The 22,639-nt window shown below is 43.6% G+C and overlaps 1 protein-coding gene and 1 long non-coding RNA gene across 3 annotated transcripts in view; one reads left to right on the top strand and one right to left on the bottom strand.

The window, feature by feature from the left end:
- Window positions 1-940: 940 nt before the first annotated feature.
- Window positions 941-14,903, bottom strand: POMP (proteasome maturation protein). Its single transcript, XM_047755776.1, has 6 exons — window positions 14,731-14,903; window positions 11,821-11,918; window positions 9,236-9,296; window positions 6,917-7,018; window positions 5,668-5,761; window positions 941-1,105 (listed from the first exon to the last, which is right to left on the bottom strand). Exons 1-6 carry the CDS (start codon window positions 14,731-14,733, stop codon window positions 1,038-1,040), a joined length of 426 nt encoding a protein of 141 aa, XP_047611732.1. The 5' UTR covers window positions 14,734-14,903; the 3' UTR covers window positions 941-1,037.
- LOC125113218 (uncharacterized) overlaps window positions 14,816-22,639 on the top strand; it is a 27,342-nt gene continuing 19,518 nt past the window's right edge. The window contains exons 1-2 of one of the 2 annotated variants that reach the window (XR_007131385.1): window positions 14,816-14,875; window positions 17,626-17,854. This is a non-coding gene — a long non-coding RNA (uncharacterized LOC125113218). The remainder of the gene's footprint in view (window positions 14,876-17,625; window positions 17,855-22,639) is intronic. The other variant, XR_007131386.1, reaches the window with a different exon arrangement.

The following is a 22,639-nucleotide window of genomic DNA, read 5'->3' as shown; positions in this document are numbered from 1 at the left end:
ATTCATTTTTGTATACTCGGTTCATAAAAAATACGTTATTAAGAACTAGAGATTTATTTTTAAATAATTATGGAATTTGTTCATGTATAGTGTGTGTGTATAGGAATGTCCTTTTTTTTTTTGTCTTTTTGCCTTTTGTGGGCCGCTCTTGCGGCATATGGAGGTTCCCAGGCTAGGGGTTTAATCGCAGCTGTAGCCACAGGCCTACACCACAGCCACAGCAACACGGGATCCGAGCCGTGTCTGCAACCTACACCACAGCTCACAGCAACACCGGATCCTTAACCCACTGAGCAATGCCAGGGACGGAACCTGAAACCTCATGGTTCCCAGTCGGATTTGTTAACCACTGAGCCACGATCGGAGCTCCTCCTTTTTTTTAAATTTAAGCATCTTGTGATATATAAATCTAATGCAGTACCACAGTTTGACATCTGCCAGTTGTTTTAATTTTTCACTTTAAAGACCAAAATTAAAACCTCTGAACTTATACTTTCCAACCTGAAAGAACCAAATAACTTATATTTTATAATTCTAAAGTAGCATCAGTAAAGCAAATGTTATTCTTATTACTATTAATGGACTGTACTAAAAGAAAATAAATATAACACTGTTATTTTGTATTTACTTTGAAATGTTCCCACTGAAATCAATTACAGACATTTATTTGAAAGATGCTACCATGAAGGCTGCTGACTCAAATGCTGATAATGGTTACTCAAAATTAAATTTACGGAGTAACTAGAAAGACTGAATTGGAACCAATGAAGTTTTATATTATTAATTAGCAACATTTTTTTTAAAGACAGAAGGCTATTGTTTTAATATAAATGAGATGTTTTAAAATCATCTTCCTTTAGTGCTTTCAATTATCACACGGGCATAAACCAAAGACCCAAAGAATTTCAAATGATTACAGATACTATTTAGGCAAAAATTCTCAAGTGTCAGTACTTTTAATGTTGTGCACATCAAATTGTAGTAAAAAGACGACTATAAAGTTGCAGACCCTCTATTTCCATGAACAGCACACTGCATTACAGTAAACCGAGTTTATATTCAACCATCAAATGTGGTTCTCCCATTAGTTCACTTTGTGACGGGTCTGAAAACAAACAAAAACAAACATATTAAAGATTCTCAAAAAAAGATAAATTCAATGATTCCACTCACATGAAACTTTACAACAGGCAAAATTAATACAAAGTGACAGAAAACAAACGACTGGTTAGTTGGGGTCCCGGGTGGGGGAACTGACTGCAAAGGGACAAGGACCCTCTGGGGATGATGAAAACCTTTTACATCTTGATTCGGGGCGGGGGGGGGGGGGGGGGGGGGGGGGGGAGACAGTTACTAAAATTCACAGAACGGGGTGCTTACAATGGCTGCATTCTATCGTGCGTCAATTACTTCAACTGAGTTGTTTTTTAAAAAAGAAATACCAACTGAAAAAGTTCTCCTTTTACAAAGTTGCTAAGTTTTCCGGTGGCTTCCCAGATGACTCTAAGAACACTCTCTAATTAAGATTCAACAATCCTTTATCTAATTTGCAAAAAAAAAAAAAAATTATCTCTATCATTTTGTGCTCTGTTGCAAACATATTTACACAAATCAGAATTCTAGAGCAAGAAAACCTTAAAAATCTTCAGTCTCTTGTTTGTACTGATAAGTCAGACAAAGGTCTTCCTTTAACTGAGCACCGATGCTAAGCTGCCTACAGACAAAGCCTTTTTTCTTTTTTGCCTTCTACTCCTCAACACAGGACAAGAAACAGAACACACACCCAAGGACTTAAACTGTAAAATCAGTTTGTAAAAATAATCATTAAAATAATGATCCCTAAGAATAATCACTAAGATCAATTTGGATGTTTCCTCACGGGACCCCTACGGGACTGGAGATTACTGGGTCACGTCAGTCCAGCAACCTCTACTCTTTCTTTTCTTCTTTTGATCTTATGGAAGTTCTCGGGCTAGGGGCCACAGCTGCGGGCCCACACCACAGCCAAAGCAACACTAGATCCAAGCTGCATCTGTGACGTACACCATAGCTCACAGCAACACCGGATCCTTAACCCACTGAGCCAGGCCAGGGATCAAACCTGTGTCCTCATGGATGCCAGTCACATTCATTTCCACTGAGCCTCACCATGGGAACTCCAACGACCTCTACTTTTGACGCTTGCCACACAACAAAGCAGCCCTAGCAACAACTGATGCTGTTATAATTGCTACCAGATTAACTGTGGATACAACAGGCATTCAAAACCTAAATTAAGAAAAAGGATGTCTGCACATAAGTACCAAGAACAAGAGATGTTTGCTGCAGCACTGTTTCGTGTACGTAAGAGAGAAAAAAGTATACATCCAGCAACACATGTGGACGCAATATGCGTACTGTGAGACACAGCATGACACCAACCATGTTAAAAACACAAACCCGAAGCAATGCGCAACTTTTTTACTATATATGTTTGTATGAAGACACAGAGAAAAGAGTCTGGAAGGATATACACTAAAAGCAGCAAGCAATCAGGAAAGGAAAGAAAGAAATGGGTTTGGGGTAATCACGGAACACTTGAGTTTCAGCTGTAATATTTTCAAATTTTAAACAAAATACCTTCATTTATAAAGGCAACTCTGCTTCTTTAAGCTACTGGCGTTAACATTAAATAAGTCACTTGCACCACGTAAGCAAGGCCCTGGTCTAGAGCCTCTGCCATGGGACTCCCAGGGAGGCCAGGGCCTCTTGGTCCGTCTGTCTCCTCATCTTAAAGTGACAGCACTGGAGGAAATAGGAGGCCATGTTTGGCTTTCAGAAGTTGAGCTTTGACTTTCTTACTGCGCTGCCCATACACCCTTCCTTCCCTGTAAAATAATGTGCACACTGTTCCTGGCGAAGCACCTCGCTGATGAGCAAGCAAGCAAAGCCTTCATCATCTCCAACCCTTTAAAAACATAAGTTGGTGAATTATACACATTTTCAGAGTTCCCATTGTGGTTCAGTGGGTTAAGAAGCCAACTAGTATCCACGAGGATGTGGGTTCGATCCCTGGCCTTGCTCAGTGGGTTATAAGGATCCAGCGCTGCTGTGAGCTGTGATGGAGGTCGCAGACGAGACTCAGATCCTGAGTTGCTGTGGCTGGGGTGTAGGCTGGCATCTGTAGCTCCGATTCAAACCCTAGCCTGGGAACTTCCATGTGCTGCAGGAGCAGCCCTAAAAAGAAGAAAAAAAAAGACAGATTTTCATCATGGTTCAATAGTCTTCATGTGGTGCTTAGATTCACAGACCACTCCCTCATTAGACTTAAAATTCCCTCTGAATCAAAGGCAACGAGGAGAACGCGGGGAGCAAGAGCTTTCAACACTCACCAGGGATCAAGCACCTTACGAGGCACTGGGGACACAAAAGTTAACAACACAAAGTCCCCAGCTCTCATGAGGCTTGTATTTAAGTTGGGGAAAACAAATAAGAAACAAGAAAAACATGGGTAAGTGAATGCAGAGAATTAAAGTGAGGTGACAGGGTGGCTGGGACTACTTGAGACTGGGTAATTCAAGGAAGAAGTGACATTTACACGGGGATCTGAAAAATGGAGGGGGGCAGAATACTGTGAGCAGAAGGACTAGCTAAGGCAAGGCCCTGAGGTGAAGCCATAAATGGACCATAAATTATGCAGTCACAGTTCCCTGGAGTGCAGTGCAAGGGTCTCATCCTGAAAAAACCCACCCACCTAATCAGGGCATCTTTCCAGTTCACAGCTCCCTTACAGAGATGCAGTTAAAATGAATATAAAAAGACATCCACAAGTTAGCTAGTGACTTTTAACCAAGAAATTTCATCACACCAAGTCACAGCTTTAAGCCACTCAATGGCTTCCCACTGCAAACTCGGCTGCTGTCTGCGAGGCTCTGGCTCCTCTGTCCCTAACTGGGCTCAGGCTCCTTGCCTTATTCTACTTCCACTTCCCTCACAACACGCCAGCTACAGGGCCTTCTTAACACGCTGTTACGTGTGTTGAGAGACAGTTCTCTAGGGGGCCTCTCGATTCTGCGAATCTTGGAAGTGGAGGCATGTCCGCCTTCATTCTGGACTCTTTCCAAGGCTGTTTCTAAAGAGAGATCGTGTTTCCCATGCAGCACACAATTGGCAGGCTGAGAGCCTGTTACAAAAGATTCGGGCCCCCTGAACTTGGGGTTCCCCAACTGTAATGGAATATATTCATATTCCATTCCATATGTCGGTTTCACCTAACCCTCTTCTTGCTGCCCTGGGGGAACTGGGGCTCAGGGACCCAACAGGAAAGCTGTTGTTCTGGCTCCTCTCCTGCTGTGAGTAAAAAACTGCCCTCCCTCCAGAAGTCTGTCTCTGCCAGCATCCAGGAAACCAAGGCAGGGTCCCCTGCTAGATGTCAGTGAGGTAAGACCTTAAACCCTTCAGAGCTCTTCAGCTGTTCTCGGGTTAGAGACCCTGGACACACTGCTTCTTCTGTCTCAAACATTCTTCCCTCCACTTTTAGCTCAACTAATTCATGTACTTTCCAGGAATCAATGTGTATGTCATATTCGCAGAGGTGCCTGCCCTTCCCACCCAACAACAAACTACGTATCTTCTTTATTCCTGGAATTTAACCACAATATGTAACTGCATGTTTGTGCTTTATCTATTAATGTTTACCTGCTTCATTAGAAAGCACATATGTTTTACTTTTTTTTAACGTCATATATTCAACACCTAGCCCAGTGCCTGACACACGGCATCTGACTAGATAAATCCTCAGTAAGTCCTTCTCCCTTTTTTCACACAGCTTCACAGAGGTTGATTTTTAAATGAAGGCATTTTTGTAACTAATTACAAGTTAGTATGGACCTGAGCAATCACCTTACAATTTTAAATGAGGTCCAGGTTCAATGTAAAAGCTTGGGAATTCTAGGTTTCCTGCATTTCAAAGTTCCCCCAGGAAAGATTCTCAAAGAGGAGGCTCACTCACTAGACTTCTGTTGTGTCCACAGCATCTCCTTACCAGACATTAGCAGCCAAGCAAAATTAACATAATTTAATCTTGTCAGGTTTTTCTGTTTCTCCTGAAATTCTCAGGCATAATGAGCAGAGGCAATACTGGACAGAATTATATTTATCTTCCTCAGAACCAGAAAAAACAGAGGATGCTGCATGCTGAGGATGCTGAAATCACTTATCTCATACATAATACAATTAATTCAGAGAATTTTGTTAAAAATGATAGACTCTTTACTATTGACCATCTACAGAAACACAACTATTACTTGGGGGGAGAGGGAGGCTACTGCTGTTTTTAAAACTACTCTCATCCCACAAACATTTAGAATACTGAAACAATCCTTGTTTAAGCTGCCCTAAGAACATATTAGCCTTACACATCAGACTTGATCCTCAGGGCAAGAAATGAAATTACTGTCATTAGTTGACTGAAATGACTACACTCTCAGAACTCAATAAATAATTTTCACTTTTAAAACCAGCTAAGGAACAGTGATTACCATCAAATTTTATCTTATTTCAGTGAATAAACACAAGTGAATGCAATCAGCTACAAGCTCCATGAATACAAAGACACTGTAGGTTTCGTTTGCTGCTGTTACCTTAATCATTATTCAGCCTCCAACAAAGACACGGAGTGACACTTACCATTAAGAATATCTTCAAATCCAATAGTCTCATCATTACCCCGCAAAATATCCAGGGACAGGTTTGAGCTTGGAAGAAATGGAAGACGCTGAACCTTTAAGAAAAGTGTAACAGGACAAAATTAGGAAAAAAAAGAGAGAGAGAAAATACACATGACCAAATTTCACATTCTTCCCTTTGCTTGTAAAATCGCAAAACTAAGTAAAATATCAATTTAACTGCAGGGGCACAGGGGGAAGGACAGGTTCATATTTTAGATCCAAACCAAATTTTTAAAAACATATCAAAACTTTATTCCTCGAACTAAATAAAGGCACTGAAATTGAACGCTTTTACTAATACTGCATAATTCCATTACGTTTGTACATATTTGGGGGCTTAGCTTCTGTCCAGAAAAATAAAAGCATATACTATGGGATAAAACGCAAAATCCCAGAGCCTAACGCCATGCTTTGTTCCTAATAAATGCAGGATAATCAAATTCCTGAAGAAATTCCAGCTCTCTGAGAGCATTATCCTACCTAGTAAGCTCACTACTCCTTGCTATGTTGTTTTGTACTGGTTATGACCCTTTGACCCTTTAAAGCAGAAAACAATAGTGATAACCAGAAGTGAAGATCAGAGTCACCGTAGGCCTTTAAAAAAACACGATGCCATTCTGAACTAGTGTTCTCTACTTTTTTCAATTATCCATTCAGTCATTCAATGAATACACATACTGTAGGCTAGTACTTAAGTACAGAGGAGAAAGTGTGGGCTGCAGAGTCAGTGAGACCTGGACTCAAATTCTGCTTTTACTGCTTACCAATCCTATGCCTTTGCCTCAGTTTCCTCATCTGTGAAACAGGACAACAGCACCTTCCTCTCACACCTGTAGCATGGCGTGGTATAAGGTGCGTACATATATAGTCACTGGCACATAGTCACTCATACACATATGAGTCACTGGCACTCAACGAACCCGAGCATCTTAAATTCAGTGTAACCCCCTCGAAACAGAAAAACATGTAAGTAGATGCAGGTAAGTTTTCCGACACTGAGCTGATAATGTGGAGGCGTTTTCCATTTCAGGCTTCTTTTCTCTATGAAGTAAGAATCAAGGTCATATCCTAAAACGAGGAAAAGCATGATAGGTTGCTGGGGAGAAGAGAAGGTAAGGTCTGTACAGCTGTTACGGAAACAGAAGACCACTGACCGCCAGCAACACCCCCGTGGGAGGCAGACATGTACCTGACATCCACACACTCACCTGCTGTACTGCCTTGAATTCCATTTGTAGTTTGAGGGGAGCAAACAGACCCTGGATGTTTCTCAGGGTGGAAAAGTTCATTTTATCTTGGTTGAGCTGGAACTACAAAAGACAACAATGTAATTTTAAATGTTATACTCAACATTCTGCTTTCAAAACAGGTAGCATTGAAACATAATACTTAGTGGGAGGATTTCAATATCCTTAACTGAAATAAAAACAGTCTTTTTTACTACTTCAACAAATTTTAGAAAATATACGTCTATATTTCACGTACCATGCAGGTACACTTCACCAGTGTGAAATTACCACCCAAAATTTAGATTTACAAAACTAATAAATTATGGAATGTTCTTCGCATTGCAAAAATATATTTACACAGCATAATCATATTTTGGTGCTTTTGATGAGAATTACCACAAAACTGGTAAAGCAAAAAAAAAAAAGGTATAAGTACTCTGAAATTCAGAGTTACACAGGGACAAAAATTAATAAAAGATTTCTAAGTATGAAAGTATCTTCTTCAAAGGATTTCATCAAAGAAATAGATTTATTACACCATCCTGTTAATTAAACACCAATGTTTAGACTCCACTTTTTTGAGCAACTGAGTCTGGGCACCAAATTCTTTATGTACAATTTGTACTGGGTAGCGATGAGCAATTTTTTTCTGGAGCCATAAGCACTTATATTACTTCTAAAAAACAAGGTTTACTCCACCTAAATGAGTACAACTTATCTTTTGAACCCGAATAAAGAACTTCATGTTCATCTCTTTAAGTATTTTTCTTGAACTTTTGGCCCAGTCCTTTGGTCTATTGTGATGTAGTTGAGCTATCCATCAAACTGAGCTATCCGTACCAGATTTTTCTTCTATAACCCTATTTACGTGACTTCTATGGTTAATCGAAAGTCATTTTTTGACTTGAGATTTTGTAATCTTTTTTTATTCTTTGTGCAGCCACACCTGCAGCACATGGAAGTTCCCAGGCTAGGGGGTGAATCAGAGCCACAGTAACACCAGATCCGAGCCACATCAGTGACCTGATGCTGCAGCTTGCAGCAACGCCGGATCCTTAACCAACGAAGCCAGGGATGGAACCTGTATCCTCACAGAAACATTGGCTCCTTAACCTGCTGAACCACAATAGCAACTCCGAGATTTTGTAATCTTTGAAAAACAATCTTCCGAAGTCAACTTCTTTTTTTTTTTGTCTTTTTGCTATTTCTTGGGCTGCTCCCGCGGCATATGGAGGTTCCCAGGCTAGGGGTCACATCGGAGCTGCAGCCACCGGCCTGTGGCCAGAGCCACAGCAACGCGGGATCCGAGCCGCGTCTGCAACCTACACCACAGCTCACAGCAACGCCAGATCCTTAACCCACTGAGCAAGGGCAGGGACCGAACCCGCAACCTCATGGTTCCTAGTCGGATTCGTTAACCACTGCGCCACGACGGGAACTCCCGAAGTCAACTTCTGAGCATGAAACCAGAATGCACCTAAAGCAACCAGGGGCCTCTTTATTTTCGCATCCAATTTGAACTTTAATTTCATCATTATCATCATATTTGTTCTATACTTTCTCCAAGATCTTTTCCCCTTGCTAAAGAGGGAGGGAACAAAAAAGAGGATGAGGTCAGCTTTCTGTTAACCGCATAACACTGCAGCACCAACCCCAAGTAGCAAGATACTTTGTGCTCTGAACGTGCATCTAAAAACCCTTTAGTTTGTCTTTAGAACATCGGTATAGTCTATATGCTCTTTGGGAATGACCTTTCCCCACCTAACTCTTCAAATATCCCCTCTTCCAGGAAGCCTTCCATAGGTGGCTGCTCAATCCTTGGTCCTCCGCACAGCTTTATGAAGCCCCTATCCACTGCTTGTCCTCCCATTAAATTCTGTCAGCCCCTTAAGGATGGGACTGTATCATATTCGTCTGTGTACCTCCTGCCCCTAGCGATAACTTGGAGATGGAGGGTTTGAAAAGAGGTCAAGGCTAGAGACATGGGCTTGGAAAAAATCAACAGCAAAAATGGCAGGGAAAAGTATACAAGAAACAGGATCATCAAATGGGAAGATATTTTAAGAGGAATAGAGAAGGTGGCCCAACCTCTAGAAATGTCCATTAAAAAAAAGGAGAAGAATGTGTAGAAAGGGAGCCTTAGTGAGGCGGTATAGGGATAACTTGAAGCCCTACTCTGTAAGGATACTGAGAAGAAGGCCTCGATTTCTCTATGGTCAAATGTGCAACATCAGAATTATCTTAATAATGTATTTTTCTACTAGAGGACAAAAATAAAGCCACAGGTAACGTACTTACATTTTTTTCTGATAATTCAAGAGGATGACTGGGCAAAAGTTCATTTCTGACACAAGAAAAGCTGAAAATAACATTTAAGAGGGAGGTTATATATCACTCAACATCTAAAGCTCAAAATCACATCTATAAATATTGCAATGTAATTAAATGGCACAAGGGAGTTTGGGTGGGGGGGATGATGAAACTGTTTTGATCCAGCTTGTGATGGTGATTACAGGACTTGATGCATGTATTGAAATTCACAGAATTACACATCGAAAGGGAGAAAAAAGTCACATTTACTGTAGAATTGTTTGAAGTGCATCTATTATAGATACTGGTGGTCAAGACTTCAATTCACTGGGAGAACGCTCCAAAACATGGTACTGATGATGCCCTATAGCTACAAGAACTTTAATGAAGTATATTTATTACTATTGCTCTGATGACATCATTCTTGTACTATATAAAATATCTACGCTTTTTCTGTCTGTCCAGAATTAACTCATATTCAATAGTAAATGTAATTTTTTCTTTCTTTTTTTTTTTAGGGCTGCACCTGCAACATACGGAAGTTCCAGGCTAGGGTTCGAATCAGAGCTACAGCTGCTGGCCAACATCACAGCTCACAGCAATGCTAGATCCTTGACCCACTGAGCAAGGCCAGGGATTGAAGCTACATCCTCAGAGATTCTAGTCAGGTTCGTTACCACTGAGCCACAACAGCAACTCCAGTAAATGTCTTTCTTTCTTTGTCTTCCTTTCTTTCTTTCTGTCTTTCTGTCTGCCTGTCTCTTTCTGTCTTTCTGTCTGTCTTTCTCTCTCTCTCTCTCTGTCTTTCTCTCTCTCTTTCTTTCTTTCTGTCTTTTTAGGGCCGCATCTGCGGCATATGGACATTCCCAGGCTAGGAGTCAAATCAGAACTACAGCTGCTGGCCTACAGCACAGCCACAGCCCAACCTACACCAACACCAGATCTCAGATCCAATAAGCAAGGACGGGGATTAAACCTGCATCCTCAAGGATACTAGTTGGGTTCCTTACCACTGAGCCACGACGGGAACTCTCCCAGTAAATGTATTTTTATGGACACATGCCGAACAGTCTGTGTGACATTTACTGAACATCTACTACATATAAAGTACCACGCTAGGTGACACAGAGTGAGAACCAGGCCACTAGTCTGTGTCACTCTAGATTTATAAAGATGGTATCCTATATCTTATCGTTCACACCAGGATTTGAGAACTGAAAGAAACCTTAGAAATCCTGCAACAATAGTAGGTACTGAATACTGTCTCTGTACAGAACACTATCTTTGAAGTGGAATTTGCAAATGGTTCTGTCACGGCAATCTTACAGACTAAATGGGAAGAGAAAAGACCATTTTATGTGACCAAAAAAAAAAAAGGAAAACAAAAACCAAATCAAAAGACTTGATTGTTGGCTAGCTTATGAATTTGACTGTACTATAGATCAAGCTTTATCTCCAATTCCAAAGGCTTCAATACACCACACCTTTTGCTAAACAAGGCAAAGGCAATCATGAGGCTGCTCCCAGAGATGGAGTTAGAATGGCCTTCCAGTAAGACTGAATACCTTAAAACTACACATAAAATTTTAAATTTCACAACTCAGTACCTACATGGGAGAGGAAGGCATTACCCTTACTTGATTAAGCTGAAAAACGATCTGTCAAGAAAAAGAACCAGTACTAGAAACTGAGACATAAACATATAAAAACAGAAAGGCCATTGAGGGCAGAGGTGTAACTGTGCTGAAACTAGAAAAGAAAAACAAGAGCAGCTAACACCTAGGTAATGCTTACCAATGTCAGATACTGGTTTAAGTATTTTCCGTGTATTAATTCATTTATTCTTCCAAATAACATATAAGCTATTACCAGCCTTATTTCACAGATGAGGACACTGAGACAGAACAATTAAGTGATCTGCCCAGAGGCAAACATCTAGCTAAGAGCAGAGCCAGGACTAAAACCCAGAGTCCAAGCTTTTTACGACTCTGTTCTAGTCTCTCGCCCCAAAGTAAATTACAGTAACAGTTAACAAGACAAAGAAACAAATGAGCCTCCCAAATTACATCAGCAAGAAGAAGAATCCTACCAGATATGCCACAGGATATCATCTCCTAGGAGGATGCCCTGTTCTAGACACCTACTACCCTGATAAGATGCTCCTTCCACTAAAGTAAGGATCCAAACCTCCTTTCCCTTCCTCCCCTAAAGTGTATTATTTGCTATCTCCTAAATTAAATATATACTTATGACCTATCAAAATCTTTTTAGGAGTTCCCATGGTGGTTCAGCCATGGCAAGCCTCACTGGTGTTCATGAGGATACAGGTTCGGTCGCTGGTGTTGCCGTGAGCTGTGGTGTAGGTCGCAGACATGGCTTGGATCCCACGTTGCTGTGGCTGTGGTGTAGGCCAGCAGCTGCAGCTCCAATTCCAGCCCTGGCCTGGGAACTTCCATATGCTGCAGGTGAGGCTGTAAAAATAAAAAGACCACAAAGTACAAAACAAAATTTAAAACATTGTGGCAATTTACATTTTATTATAACAAAGTCAAAATCACAATTTCCCCACATACCCTTTTCGAAGAAGATCATGACTTTCAAAAGGTCCACTTGCTGAAAGTTCAGTAACTGGAATACTGTCCTTTAGCTGAGATCCAAGTCCTCGGGCATTCTACAGCACAAGTAAAAAACATTATTAAATACAAGAAAAAATTTTAAAACGCACACTGAACATCTATGTTAAAAATACTGTTTAAAGGAGTTCTCTTCTGGCACAGCAGGTTAAGGATCTGGTGTTGTCACTGCAGTGGCTTGGGTTTGACTCCTGGGCCAGGAATTTCCACATGACATATGGCCAAAAAAACAAACAAGAAAAAAAAACAATGTTTAAGCACTATGGAGCAAAGATGAGGGCTTTGCCCTCAGAGAGCCCACAGTCTAGACAACCACCATGAGCCTTAGCATTACGGGAGAGGGATACACACGGGTCAGTGAATAACACTGAATTTAGGGGTAAGAAGGATTCCTGGGTTGATCCGTAAGCGCTGTCATATTGAAAGGCATTCTAGGAGAAAAAGCACATGGCTAAAGGTATAAAACATAAATGAATAAGCTGATGACTACATGTGTGAGTAGAGGAGAAGTAAAGGCTGGCAAAAAGGAACAAATGAAAAGATTTAAATACGCAAAGACAATCGGGTTTTATTCTGAAATTGATGGAGCACCTTCAAAGGGTTGTGGCATGATCAAATTTACTTTCATTGGCAAGATCCCTCCTTGGGTTAGAATGACTGGCACAGAAAGAAAAAAGTTGAGGACAGAGGCCTGGGGAATACCATTCCTCAAGGATCAGAAAAAACAAGGAAAATGGGATTAGGAACAGACAGAATAGCTAGAAGAGAGTAGTCATAGAAGCTAAGAGGAAAAAAAGGGATTTCATTAAGTGTTTGATTCTCATAAGAGGGTACTACCTATGAAAAATAAATACATCTAATTAGGATGCTGTAAATAAAAACAAACAAAAACAAAGACTCACAGTATACATTTGGTACTGGTGTACTGGCACCCTACTCATTTATACTGAGTATTACATCACTTGTTGCTGAAATGTAACATCCTTACAGATGCTGTATTCTGCAGAAAAGGTAAATTCTGCAGAATTTACAGAATTTTCTGCAAATCTGCAGAAAAAAACGTAAAACAGCTACAGGTGGTTTGGTATCCAGTCTTATACTCCTCTATGAGAAGCTATTCTGAGAAATCAACTTTTTTTTTCCCGTCTTTTTGCCTTTTCTAGGGCCACTCCTGTGGCATATGGAGGTTCCCAGGCTAGGGGTCTAATCGGAGCTGTAGCTGCCAGCCTACGCCAGAGCCTCAGCAACGCGGGATCCGAGCCGCATCTGCGACCTACACCACAGCTCACGGCAACGCCAGATCCTTAACCCAAGAAGCAAGGCCAGGGATCGAACCCACAACCTCATGGTTCCTAGTAGGATTCATTAACCACTGCGCCACGATGGGAACTCCAAAACCAACTTTTTAAATTGGCTTTTAACTTCATTTATCTATTTTATTAGGTCAGGTACTTTAAACTGTCCAGGGTTTCTTCAATCTACCGCCTAGTCCAGGCTCTCACACCTGGATAACTTCAACAGCACTCTACTGGGACGTGCTGCCTCTAGCCTCTTCCATTTTCCAATTCTGCAAAGTATGGTTTGCCTGATATGCAATCTCCCCCACCAAAGCCGTTAAAAAACAAGCAAACAAGCCTTTTGGTGATTACACCTAGAACTCAAGACCTGCACAACAGGTTTCAACTCCCCGACAGAGAAGTCATGATTAACTAGGAAAAGCAGCTCAAATGGAGTGTGGATTGTCACTAACCTAACATGTGCCTGTGATGAAGGCAAAGACCCTCTGGTCCTGCTCACTCATCCTTCCAGGTTTCTGAACTCCTTCCAGGACTCGACTTGTAGGGTCCTATTGTTCCAAACACACCTCCTCTTACTTTCCTACACCAACGTTCTCCTCCTCCCAGGCTGCTTTATCATACCACAGAGAGAACGTTTCTTTTGCACACACACAGAAGGTGAATTCTGATCTCTGAGTTCCAGTGTAATCACTGTCCTAATTCTTTTCTGTAATCAGCATTAGTACACGTTTCTAATAAAGTAGTGGAGAAAAACGAATCTATGAAACGTTATGCAACACTAGTTAAATAAAGCCTCTTTTATTTTATAAAACTTCTGAGTCTTTATAAAACCTCTAGATCGGCGGTATTTACCAAAAGAAACTTTCTAGATTTGGATGATCCAGCAGCAAAATTGGTATCAGAGTCACGGACAAAGATCAGGAATCTCTCCTAAATATCGTAACTTATAAGTTAAGAAGAGAAAGAGAAGGGGCGGGGGAGGAGGAGATCCACTAACAGTATGGAAAACAGGGAGCGGTAACTATCTAGTTTTTTCCCCAACATCTGGCTTACTACAAGCTTCCAGAAATGTCTGCAGAGTTACGCTGAGTGATGGAAAGACGACCTACAGTTGTGGGTTTGCTGTCATGGCAGTTCCGAGGGTCGGGGGTGGGTGAGGAGTCTGAGAACTCGGCTCCCAAAGGGTCCCCCCTCGGGGGAGGGGTACTCGGCAGCTCCGCACCCCAGGCCTCGCCCTTTCGGACGGTCCTTTCCGGCTTGGCGCCAAGTACGGGAAGGGGCCAGGCTGGGGCGGGGGGGCTTGGGGATGGGAGAGAGGAGAGGAGGGGGGAGAGGATGAAGCCAAGTCGCCGCTCACGGGCAGCGCCGGAGCCCGGCCCAGACCTCGGCCACGAACCCCCGACCCCGTGACTCGACAGATCATGGCGCCCGAGGCCGGCCTCCTCCTCCCGCCGCCGCTACCACCGGGGGACGGGCTGGGAGCCGGCGGCCTGCTCTTGCAGCCACAGACCCGAGCCCGCCGGCCACTGGGGTCGTCCGGGATCTCACTCACCATCTTCGACTCGCTCTTCTCACAGCCTCTCAACCCGTTACCGTCAGCCGGCCCCGCCGCTCACTTCCGTTTCCGGGGTTGCCCCCCCACATCCGCCGGAAGTGCGTCCGTCCGGGCGAGGAAGGAAATAGGGCGCGGGGCGCCGGTAGGGAGCCGCTCGGGGCCGGGGCTCCCACGCCTGTGGTCCCGAGGGACCGGGGGCCAAGGGCGCAGTAAGGGCGTGGGCTGGAGGGGGTGGCGGGCGGGGGACGAGGGCCGCCGCGCTGTTCGCTTGTGCGGAGTTTGGAGATGGGCCATGCGCCTGGCGAAGTGCTTCGCCCTGTTAATACCGAATCTCTTTGTGGTAGAGATTACGTTTTTCATAAGGGTAAACGAGGCCTAGGGGGATTGAGCTAGACAGACAAACGGGGAACCCAAGGCTTTGGCCAGTTTTTTAATTTTTTAAAATCATGTATCAAAGGCCAGCTGTGTTCAGGACCCAGTGCTGAGGTTGAGAATGCAGAAAGCAGCCAGGCTGATGGGGTTCCTGGGCTACAGGAGTAAAGGAACTGTTGGGGGTGCGGAGGGTGACAGCTGAGAAAGCAGTATGGTTATGACTGACCTTTGGGGGCTCTTACTATATATAGTAACAGTTCCAAATGCTGTACATGAACTATGGTCTTTCATCCTTTCAGCAATCTTATGAAGTGGGTACTACAATTCCCTCAGTTGCATAGGCGCAGAAAGCAAGACATAAAAGGAGTTTAAGATGCCCAAGGTCATGTGATCATCATAGTTACAGTCATAACACTATACTGTATGGTCTTCCAAATAATACGTGATAAGAGACTCACAGTCTGTCACCATGAGATGACACCATGTCACTATCTATCTGGAGATAACTTAAGGAGTCCTTGGGCTGACAGCCAGGTGTAAGGGTGAACTTGGGAGAGTAGTTGAAAAAACATTGCTGGCAGGTTTGCTTGCGCAAAATGCGGGGTGGGATAAAAGGCCAATGTGGCTCAAGTTCAGAGAGTGAGGTAGAGAGTAATGTGACATGAGGCTTTGTAGACGGAAGCAAATTTATTTATTCCCTGTGTGCCAGATCTAAGGAGAAGGCTTTACCTTTAAAAAGCCCCTGAAGGAGGGAAGTGATAAGGTTGTGTGTGTTCTGCATATCCATTGTCATGGTCCGACAGCCTTGAACTTCTGGGATAAGGCAGATTTTTGAGTCTTCTGCACTGCTGTCCTTATGTCTCCCTTTCTTCTTCAGAAGGACCGTGTTTACCTTGAGGTTTGAGCTTGAATGTATCACTTGCATCTTTTTCCTTTCACCTAATCTAAGTTCAACCTAAGGAGAAAGTTTTACACTACAACTCTTTAAAGAAAGGTCCTTTTAATGTTTGTTAGCTACTCACAGTTCAGTCATTAACAATTTATTGAGCATTTGCTTAGTACGAGATTCTGGAGCTAAAGAGAAGCAAAAGCCATTTTCCTGTACTTGAGATGCTTTTATTTTCCTGGGGTAATAGGAATGTAAATAGATATTTAAAATGCAGTGTGGTAAATGCTTAGTGGAGAAAGGAGCTGGATCCGGAAGCGGTTGGGGATAGGGAAAAACAGCATTTGAGGAGAGCAAACGTGGAGGGCAGGGACTTGCAAAAGGGCACACGGGAAGACGCTCTCCACGTGGCTGTAATTCTGTGGGTAGGTGGAGCTAAATGAGATGAGATCGGTTGGGGCTAAAGTGCCGGGCCCTGTGGGGTGTGCTGCGGCTTTGGACTTTTGCTTATAGGAAACAGATAACGGAGGTCTTGTCATAAACACTTGACATTAAAAAAAAAAAAATTATTCTGGTGGCAGCATGAGGGCTCTATGGCATCAGGAGAGACCAGGAACCAGAGTACCATTTAGAGTGTTGTGCTAGTCCGAAGCAGAGATGGTAAAGGCGTGAATGAACGAACGGAGCTCAGCATATTGGAAAGACTCTGAGAATCAGTGGCAAGGAAGGATGAACCTGAGAACTAGTGGAATTCGGGAGGCAGCCGGGAGAAGGGGAAGTGCCTTGGAGACAAAAAAGATGGTCAGAGGAGCAGAAGGAAAACCAAACTGCTCTCTTAGAATCCAGGGGTTGGGGGAAGAAAGTGTTGAGAGGTAGAAAGTAGCTCAAAAGCAAGATGAGAATGTGATTTTAAAGTAGCTTTAAAAAATTGGAGTTCCTGTTTCGGCTCAGCAGGTTAAGAACCTGACGTCTCTCTGAGGGTTTAGGTTGATCCCCGGCCTCACTCAGTGGGTGAAGGATCCAGGATTGCTACAAGCTGTGGAGTAGGTGACAGATGTGGCTTGGAGCCAGTGTTGCCAAGGCTGTGGTGTAGGCCTCAGCCACAGCTCCATTTTGACCCCTGACTGCAAGTGCCGCCATAAAAGGGGGGAAAAAAAATCGTGAAGCCTTGAGAATAGGCCTTTGGTGACCAGTGTGAAAGCAGGCGAGGAGAAAAATCACCTTGTTTTGAGTACTGCACTCAACCAAATTTATATCCTTTTAAAAAGGTTTGTTAGAGCATCAACTAATGCAAAACAGTGTTGAGTATGCCAGGTAATTTAAGGGATTAAATTAGGTTTGATTGTAGAATGGTGTGCTGTGGTTGCTTAAGCTTGCTGTATGCTGTATAGTTTGGAGGATACAATATAACAATAATAGTTAACATCCCTGTTCTTAGTTCATCCTCAGTTACCCTATGAAGTAAGGACTATTGGGTCCACATTTTACACAATAAACTGGCTCATTGTGTGCCTTGTGTGAGAGCAAATATCCCATTTTACTTTTTATTGTCTTCCTCAACTTACCCTCAGGCCTCAATGGCAGAAATATTTGCCAGATGTATGTTAGTTAACATAGAAAACACTCCCTCCTAGACTGCAGGCCGTGATGAAACGTGGGTGAGAAGCAGGTGAATGAGCCCAGCCAGGCAAGCAGCTGAGCCTGCTTATTAGGAGATGTGAGAGCATGCCCGCCTGAAAAACTCCCGTGGCTTTGCTCGAATTCTCATCCCTCCGAAAGTAGAGAAAGGGCGGGGTGACGTAGACGCCTGCCTTTGCCAGAAGACGCAGTTGACTGATGCTGTTGAATGATGAGCAGCAAGAGGTAGGCTGGCATTTTCTTGCCCTGTGGGTCAGGGCAAGTGGGAGAAAGAGCAGACACCACTGGACAAGCTTTTGAGGAAAGAGGCGTCACTTCTGAGAAAGCTGGGTTTCCTCCGGGGTTGGGATGTGCAGAGAAAAAAGCACTGGGCAGTGCAGTTGGAACAGATTGGAGAGGTTTAGCTGCACGGTCCCAGGGACACAGTGGCCGAGGCTGGTGAAGGGTTGGGGGGCTGAGCAGATAGCAGAGGAGTGCCTGAGGGGGAGAAGCCAAGTTCTCTGTGCCCGCATGCTGCCTAGACGCCCTGTACCCACTTCACCATAACCTTTAGCCCCCAGCCGCCGTGCTCTGCTTCCAGGTCTATGTGTGTCTCTTCCACGAGCTCGGTGATGTCTTACACATTGTTGTGGCGGCATCGGGCGTGTAGAAAGCACCCAGTAAATGTTGATTAAATGAAAAGTGTGAGAAAGAGCAGATCAATGGATAGTTGTGCCTAGTAGATAAGACTGATGAATATGGTTGGGAAATAGGTTGGAGATGGATATGGGCGATCTAGGAGCACTTATTTGGAGAAGTTTCTGGAGCAACCTCCTGGGCCTGGAACCCAGCCCTAAAGCTCAGCACTGTAAGCCAAGGCCCTGAATCCTTGTCTGCTTCCCATTACGCCCCTTCCCCCAGGGCTAGACGTACCGGAAACTGGCATCCCACCCCAGAGGCCACAGTTGTGACATCCCCAACATCAGGAGCCACAGGCAGGGAGTTCCCGCTCTGGCACAGTGGGTTGAGGATCCATTATTGCCACAGCTGTGGCATAGGCCGCAGATGCTGCCGGGATTCAATTCCTGGCCAGGGAACTTCCACGCGCTGTGGGTGCAGCGGAAAATAGAGCCACAGGTGGGTGGGTGTGATGGGCCCTCCCCCAGCAGCTACAAATTCTTTCCAGGCCTGCTTGGCCTTTCTTCCTCCCAGTCTCAGAGGGCAGCTCTCAGCCAGATGGAGTCAGAACAAGGGGGTTTGGAGAGTGGCTGGTGGCCATGGTTTTCCCTCAGAGTTTAGGGTAGGGAAGCATGAGCGCTCCATTGCGTGAGAGATGGGAGGGAAAAGGAATTCACTTTGTGTCTCAAGTTTGTAAAACATGACTGTCTTCAAGGTGCCTCATGCTTAGAATATTGTGTGACTGTTTCCGTTTTAGAAATTGCTCCCTTTCAAAGTTGGGCAGGGGTGCCAAGCTCCTGTGGTACAAAGCTCAACGAGAAAGAAACGGACGTTTCAGAGGACTTCTGGAAAGAATATCTAAATTCTTGCAGTGTCAGCAACGGTTCAATGTGCTTAATTTAAGATAAATCCCACTTACACAACTTTCTTGGCAGGTCCCTTTACGCATGTTAAGAGATGGAGGAATATGTTACCTCGAGTTTTATTTGACAGACTCTTCTCTTTCACCCTAAGAGATGAGGGCTTCCTAAATTCTTCTGAAACACTTTGCCGACTGTGATTTCAGTTGGAGCTGCTTTTATTTATTTTTATTTTATTTTATGGTTTGGAGCTGCTTTTAAAAGAGTGTCCTTTGATTATGAAAAGCTGGGTTTTGAGAGTGCTTCCTAATGTAAGCGCTTTTAAGCACAGGTGTTTGGCTTTCCCGGTTTACGTCTGCGTGGCATCAGGTGCAGCAGAGGCTGGCATCCCCTTTTCATGTTTTCACAGCCCTGCCTCGGGTCTGTGTTCCTGAGCCGTGGTTTATATTTTCAGCTTGGTGCGTGTTTACTCACTGGTCTGTGGAGCACGTGGCTTGTAGAATTTATCCAGTGAATTTTAAGTGCTAGCCTTGTTTTTTTTTTTACCCTTCATTTGCCACGCCACATGAAGGAGTGTAGAGTCATTTTAATATTAACGAAAAAAAAGTTCAGAAGGCATATCTGCCAAAAACATTGTACACTGCCTTACAAAACCGAGTAATTACACATGTTTGCTATTGAGGTGCTGTTTTCAGTGACACTGCTGTCAGTACTCGCCTCCACTGGCTGAGTAATTGAGAGGGAAGTTTTTATATTTTTGACAATTCAAAAATTAATTCCCTGAAGTCAGTTAAAGAATCGAGAAGAAACTCGCCTATATTCAAAGCACACCAGAAGGGTGTCTCAGAAGGAATTTACCTTAGTCTGATTTGGAATCAGCAGATTTAGAATTTAAAAGCTGAAAAAGACCGCCTCAGTCACTCTGCCTGATGGGTCTACTTGACTTTTTTGTTTTTTCTTGCTGGAAGCAATACATGCTCATTGTAGAAAGTTAGAAAACCCCCCAAAGCCCAAAGAAGGGCATGGAGAACGAGATACCCCCGGGAACCACGGGCGCTCAGACTTGGGGGTGACAGAATATATTCTTTCGTTTTAAAGAAAATAGAGTGACTCCACTTTCTGAGTTGGGAAGTTTGGGCTTTTTTCATGACCCCGTTAGGACTTAAAAAGAATGTCATTCTGAAGCCTTAAAAACTCCCCTCCTTTTCTTCTTCAAGAAGGGGGATTTTATAAGTGAGCTGGGAAGTTTTCTTTTGGTGTTTTTCATGACCCTGTTCGTACTTAACAAAATGTCATTCTGAAGCCTTAAAAAACTCCCTTCCTTTTCTTCTTCAAGAAGGGTGAATTATACGTAGGCTATTTAACATTTTTCATTCTGTCAGCGTGTTTGGATGCCACATGGCTCTTCTGAGTCATTTTTGAAGGTGTGTTTTTTTGACGCTTTGCCAGGAAAATCATAACTCTTAGAACGCTCCATAGCCCTGACCATTCAGTCGGATTTATGGATAGATATTATGTCCCATGTTTTGTTGTTTTCTCACTATTTTAGTATCTGGGATTAATGCCAAAGGCTCTTCAGCCTCCCTCCATGTATCAGAGTCTACAACTAAGTTTGCACAGTAGGGTTTGGAGGGGCAAAAGGACCTTATTGGTTTAGCCTTCTATTTAGGTGTCTTGGCCTCAGTGAAAAAGGAAAGTATTGTTTCTGAAGTACCTCAGAAATAGAGTATCACGGTTAATGGCATTTATGACCCAGCACCGGAGCCACAGGAGCTTAGGTGTTCCTGAAGAGCTCCTTGCCTTATTCCACACCGTCTTCCCTCCTGCTACCGGTGATGTTTCGTCCCCTGAAATCCAAATCTGTGACTTGCCTCCTTCACGTCATGTGGTCCTCGGTCCTGTCCTCCAGCATTAATTCCAGACTCTGTCGAATGACAAACAGACCGTCTGTGATGTGACTGCCAACCTCATTCTTTCTTGTAGGGCCACCTCTGCAGCAGATGGAAGTTCCCAGGCTAGGGATCCAATTGGAGCTGCGGCTGCCGGCCTGCAGCACAGCCACAGCAGATCCAAGCTGCGTCGGCGACCTACACCACAACTCACAGCCACACCAGGTCCTTAGGCCACTGAGTGAGGCAGGGATCGAACCCACAACCTCATGGATACTAGTTGGGTTCGTTACTGCTGAGCCACAACGGGAACTCCAAAGCAACCTCATTCTTAAATCCTTTCGTCGCATTATTTCTCAAAAATGTCACCGCTTTCATGCCTGTCTTTTATTCCTGCTCTCCCTCTTTGTGGCGTGCTCTACTGCATGGTCTCGGTCAGCCTCACTTCCTCTGTGAAGTCTTGCCATCCGGTCCCCCCTCGTCCCCCTGCCCCTCCCGTGTCCCCCGTCACCTACGCACACTTGTTTTACAGCATCTGTAACACATGGTTGCACTTGTTTTCACATGTGCCTCTCCTTGTCTTTTCCAGTTTTTTAGACTGCAAATCCCACTCACCATCTTTTGGGAGCCCTTTGTAGCTCTCCTCTTTGGGAGCATTTTAATAAATAGCCTTTTGGCCAGCTGCCTGCCTCCACTCTCCGCCACCCCTTCATTCACTGTCCTCTCCAGGGCCCTGTAAGCTCAATAAACAGTGGCTGGATGTTTCAAAGGTCTGGTTGGGACTGGGTGAAACTAGCTTCAGACTGTTAAACAGTTAGCACTGGGGCTCATTTATTCCTATATCAAGGTTGCCTTGACCCCAGCACCAGAGGCTGTGAGAAACTAGACAAAAAATCAGGTGCAGACAGCCAGAAAAGTCTCAGAACCAGAAAGGTAGGGCTGCCAGAACCTGCGTGAGTAGGGTGTTCAGCGGTGTGTTACTGGGGCTTCCTTGGGGTCCTGGGTGGGCGTGGTCATAAAGTCAGAAGCGCTGTCCAGGGACCACAAGGAGAAACAGAGTTCTTTGTTTGGAGCTGGAAGGGGTGTACAGTGTGGCCCAGAAAGGGCAACAGGGGTCTCTCTCGTCAAAGTGTATTCCCTAGGAATCTGAAATTTAAAAATACTGTGGTTCGTGTATGATTACTTGGAATACAAAATAATTCCTTCCTTTTTCACAATATTATCAAATGATTGTTTTGAGACATCATTTGAAAAAATAAATGTAAACATTCAGACTGTAATTCAAATTGTTGATCTCATACGTTAGAAGTGATGGTTCATTGTTACTTTAGTGTGTGTCTCCCTGATTGCTAGTAGAATTAAGCAATTTTCATGTTTTTTTATCATTTAGACTTGTATTTGCATTTTCTGTAAATGCCTCCTGTTCATACAGCCTTTGCTCATTTTACTATGGAGTTTTTCTTCTTCCTATAAATTTGTAGGCCTTCATTATGTACTATAGATATTAACCTTTGTCTTGTGCATAACAAATATTTCGCACAATCTGTTGTTGTAATGGTTTTCTTTTGTTTATGGTATGTTTAACTTAAACATTGAAAATAAAT

Source organism: Phacochoerus africanus, chromosome 13 (assembly GCF_016906955.1).
Source record: "Phacochoerus africanus isolate WHEZ1 chromosome 13, ROS_Pafr_v1, whole genome shotgun sequence".
Taxonomy (NCBI): Eukaryota; Metazoa; Chordata; class Mammalia; order Artiodactyla; family Suidae; genus Phacochoerus; species Phacochoerus africanus.
This window is presented reverse-complemented; position numbering and strand designations above follow the sequence as displayed.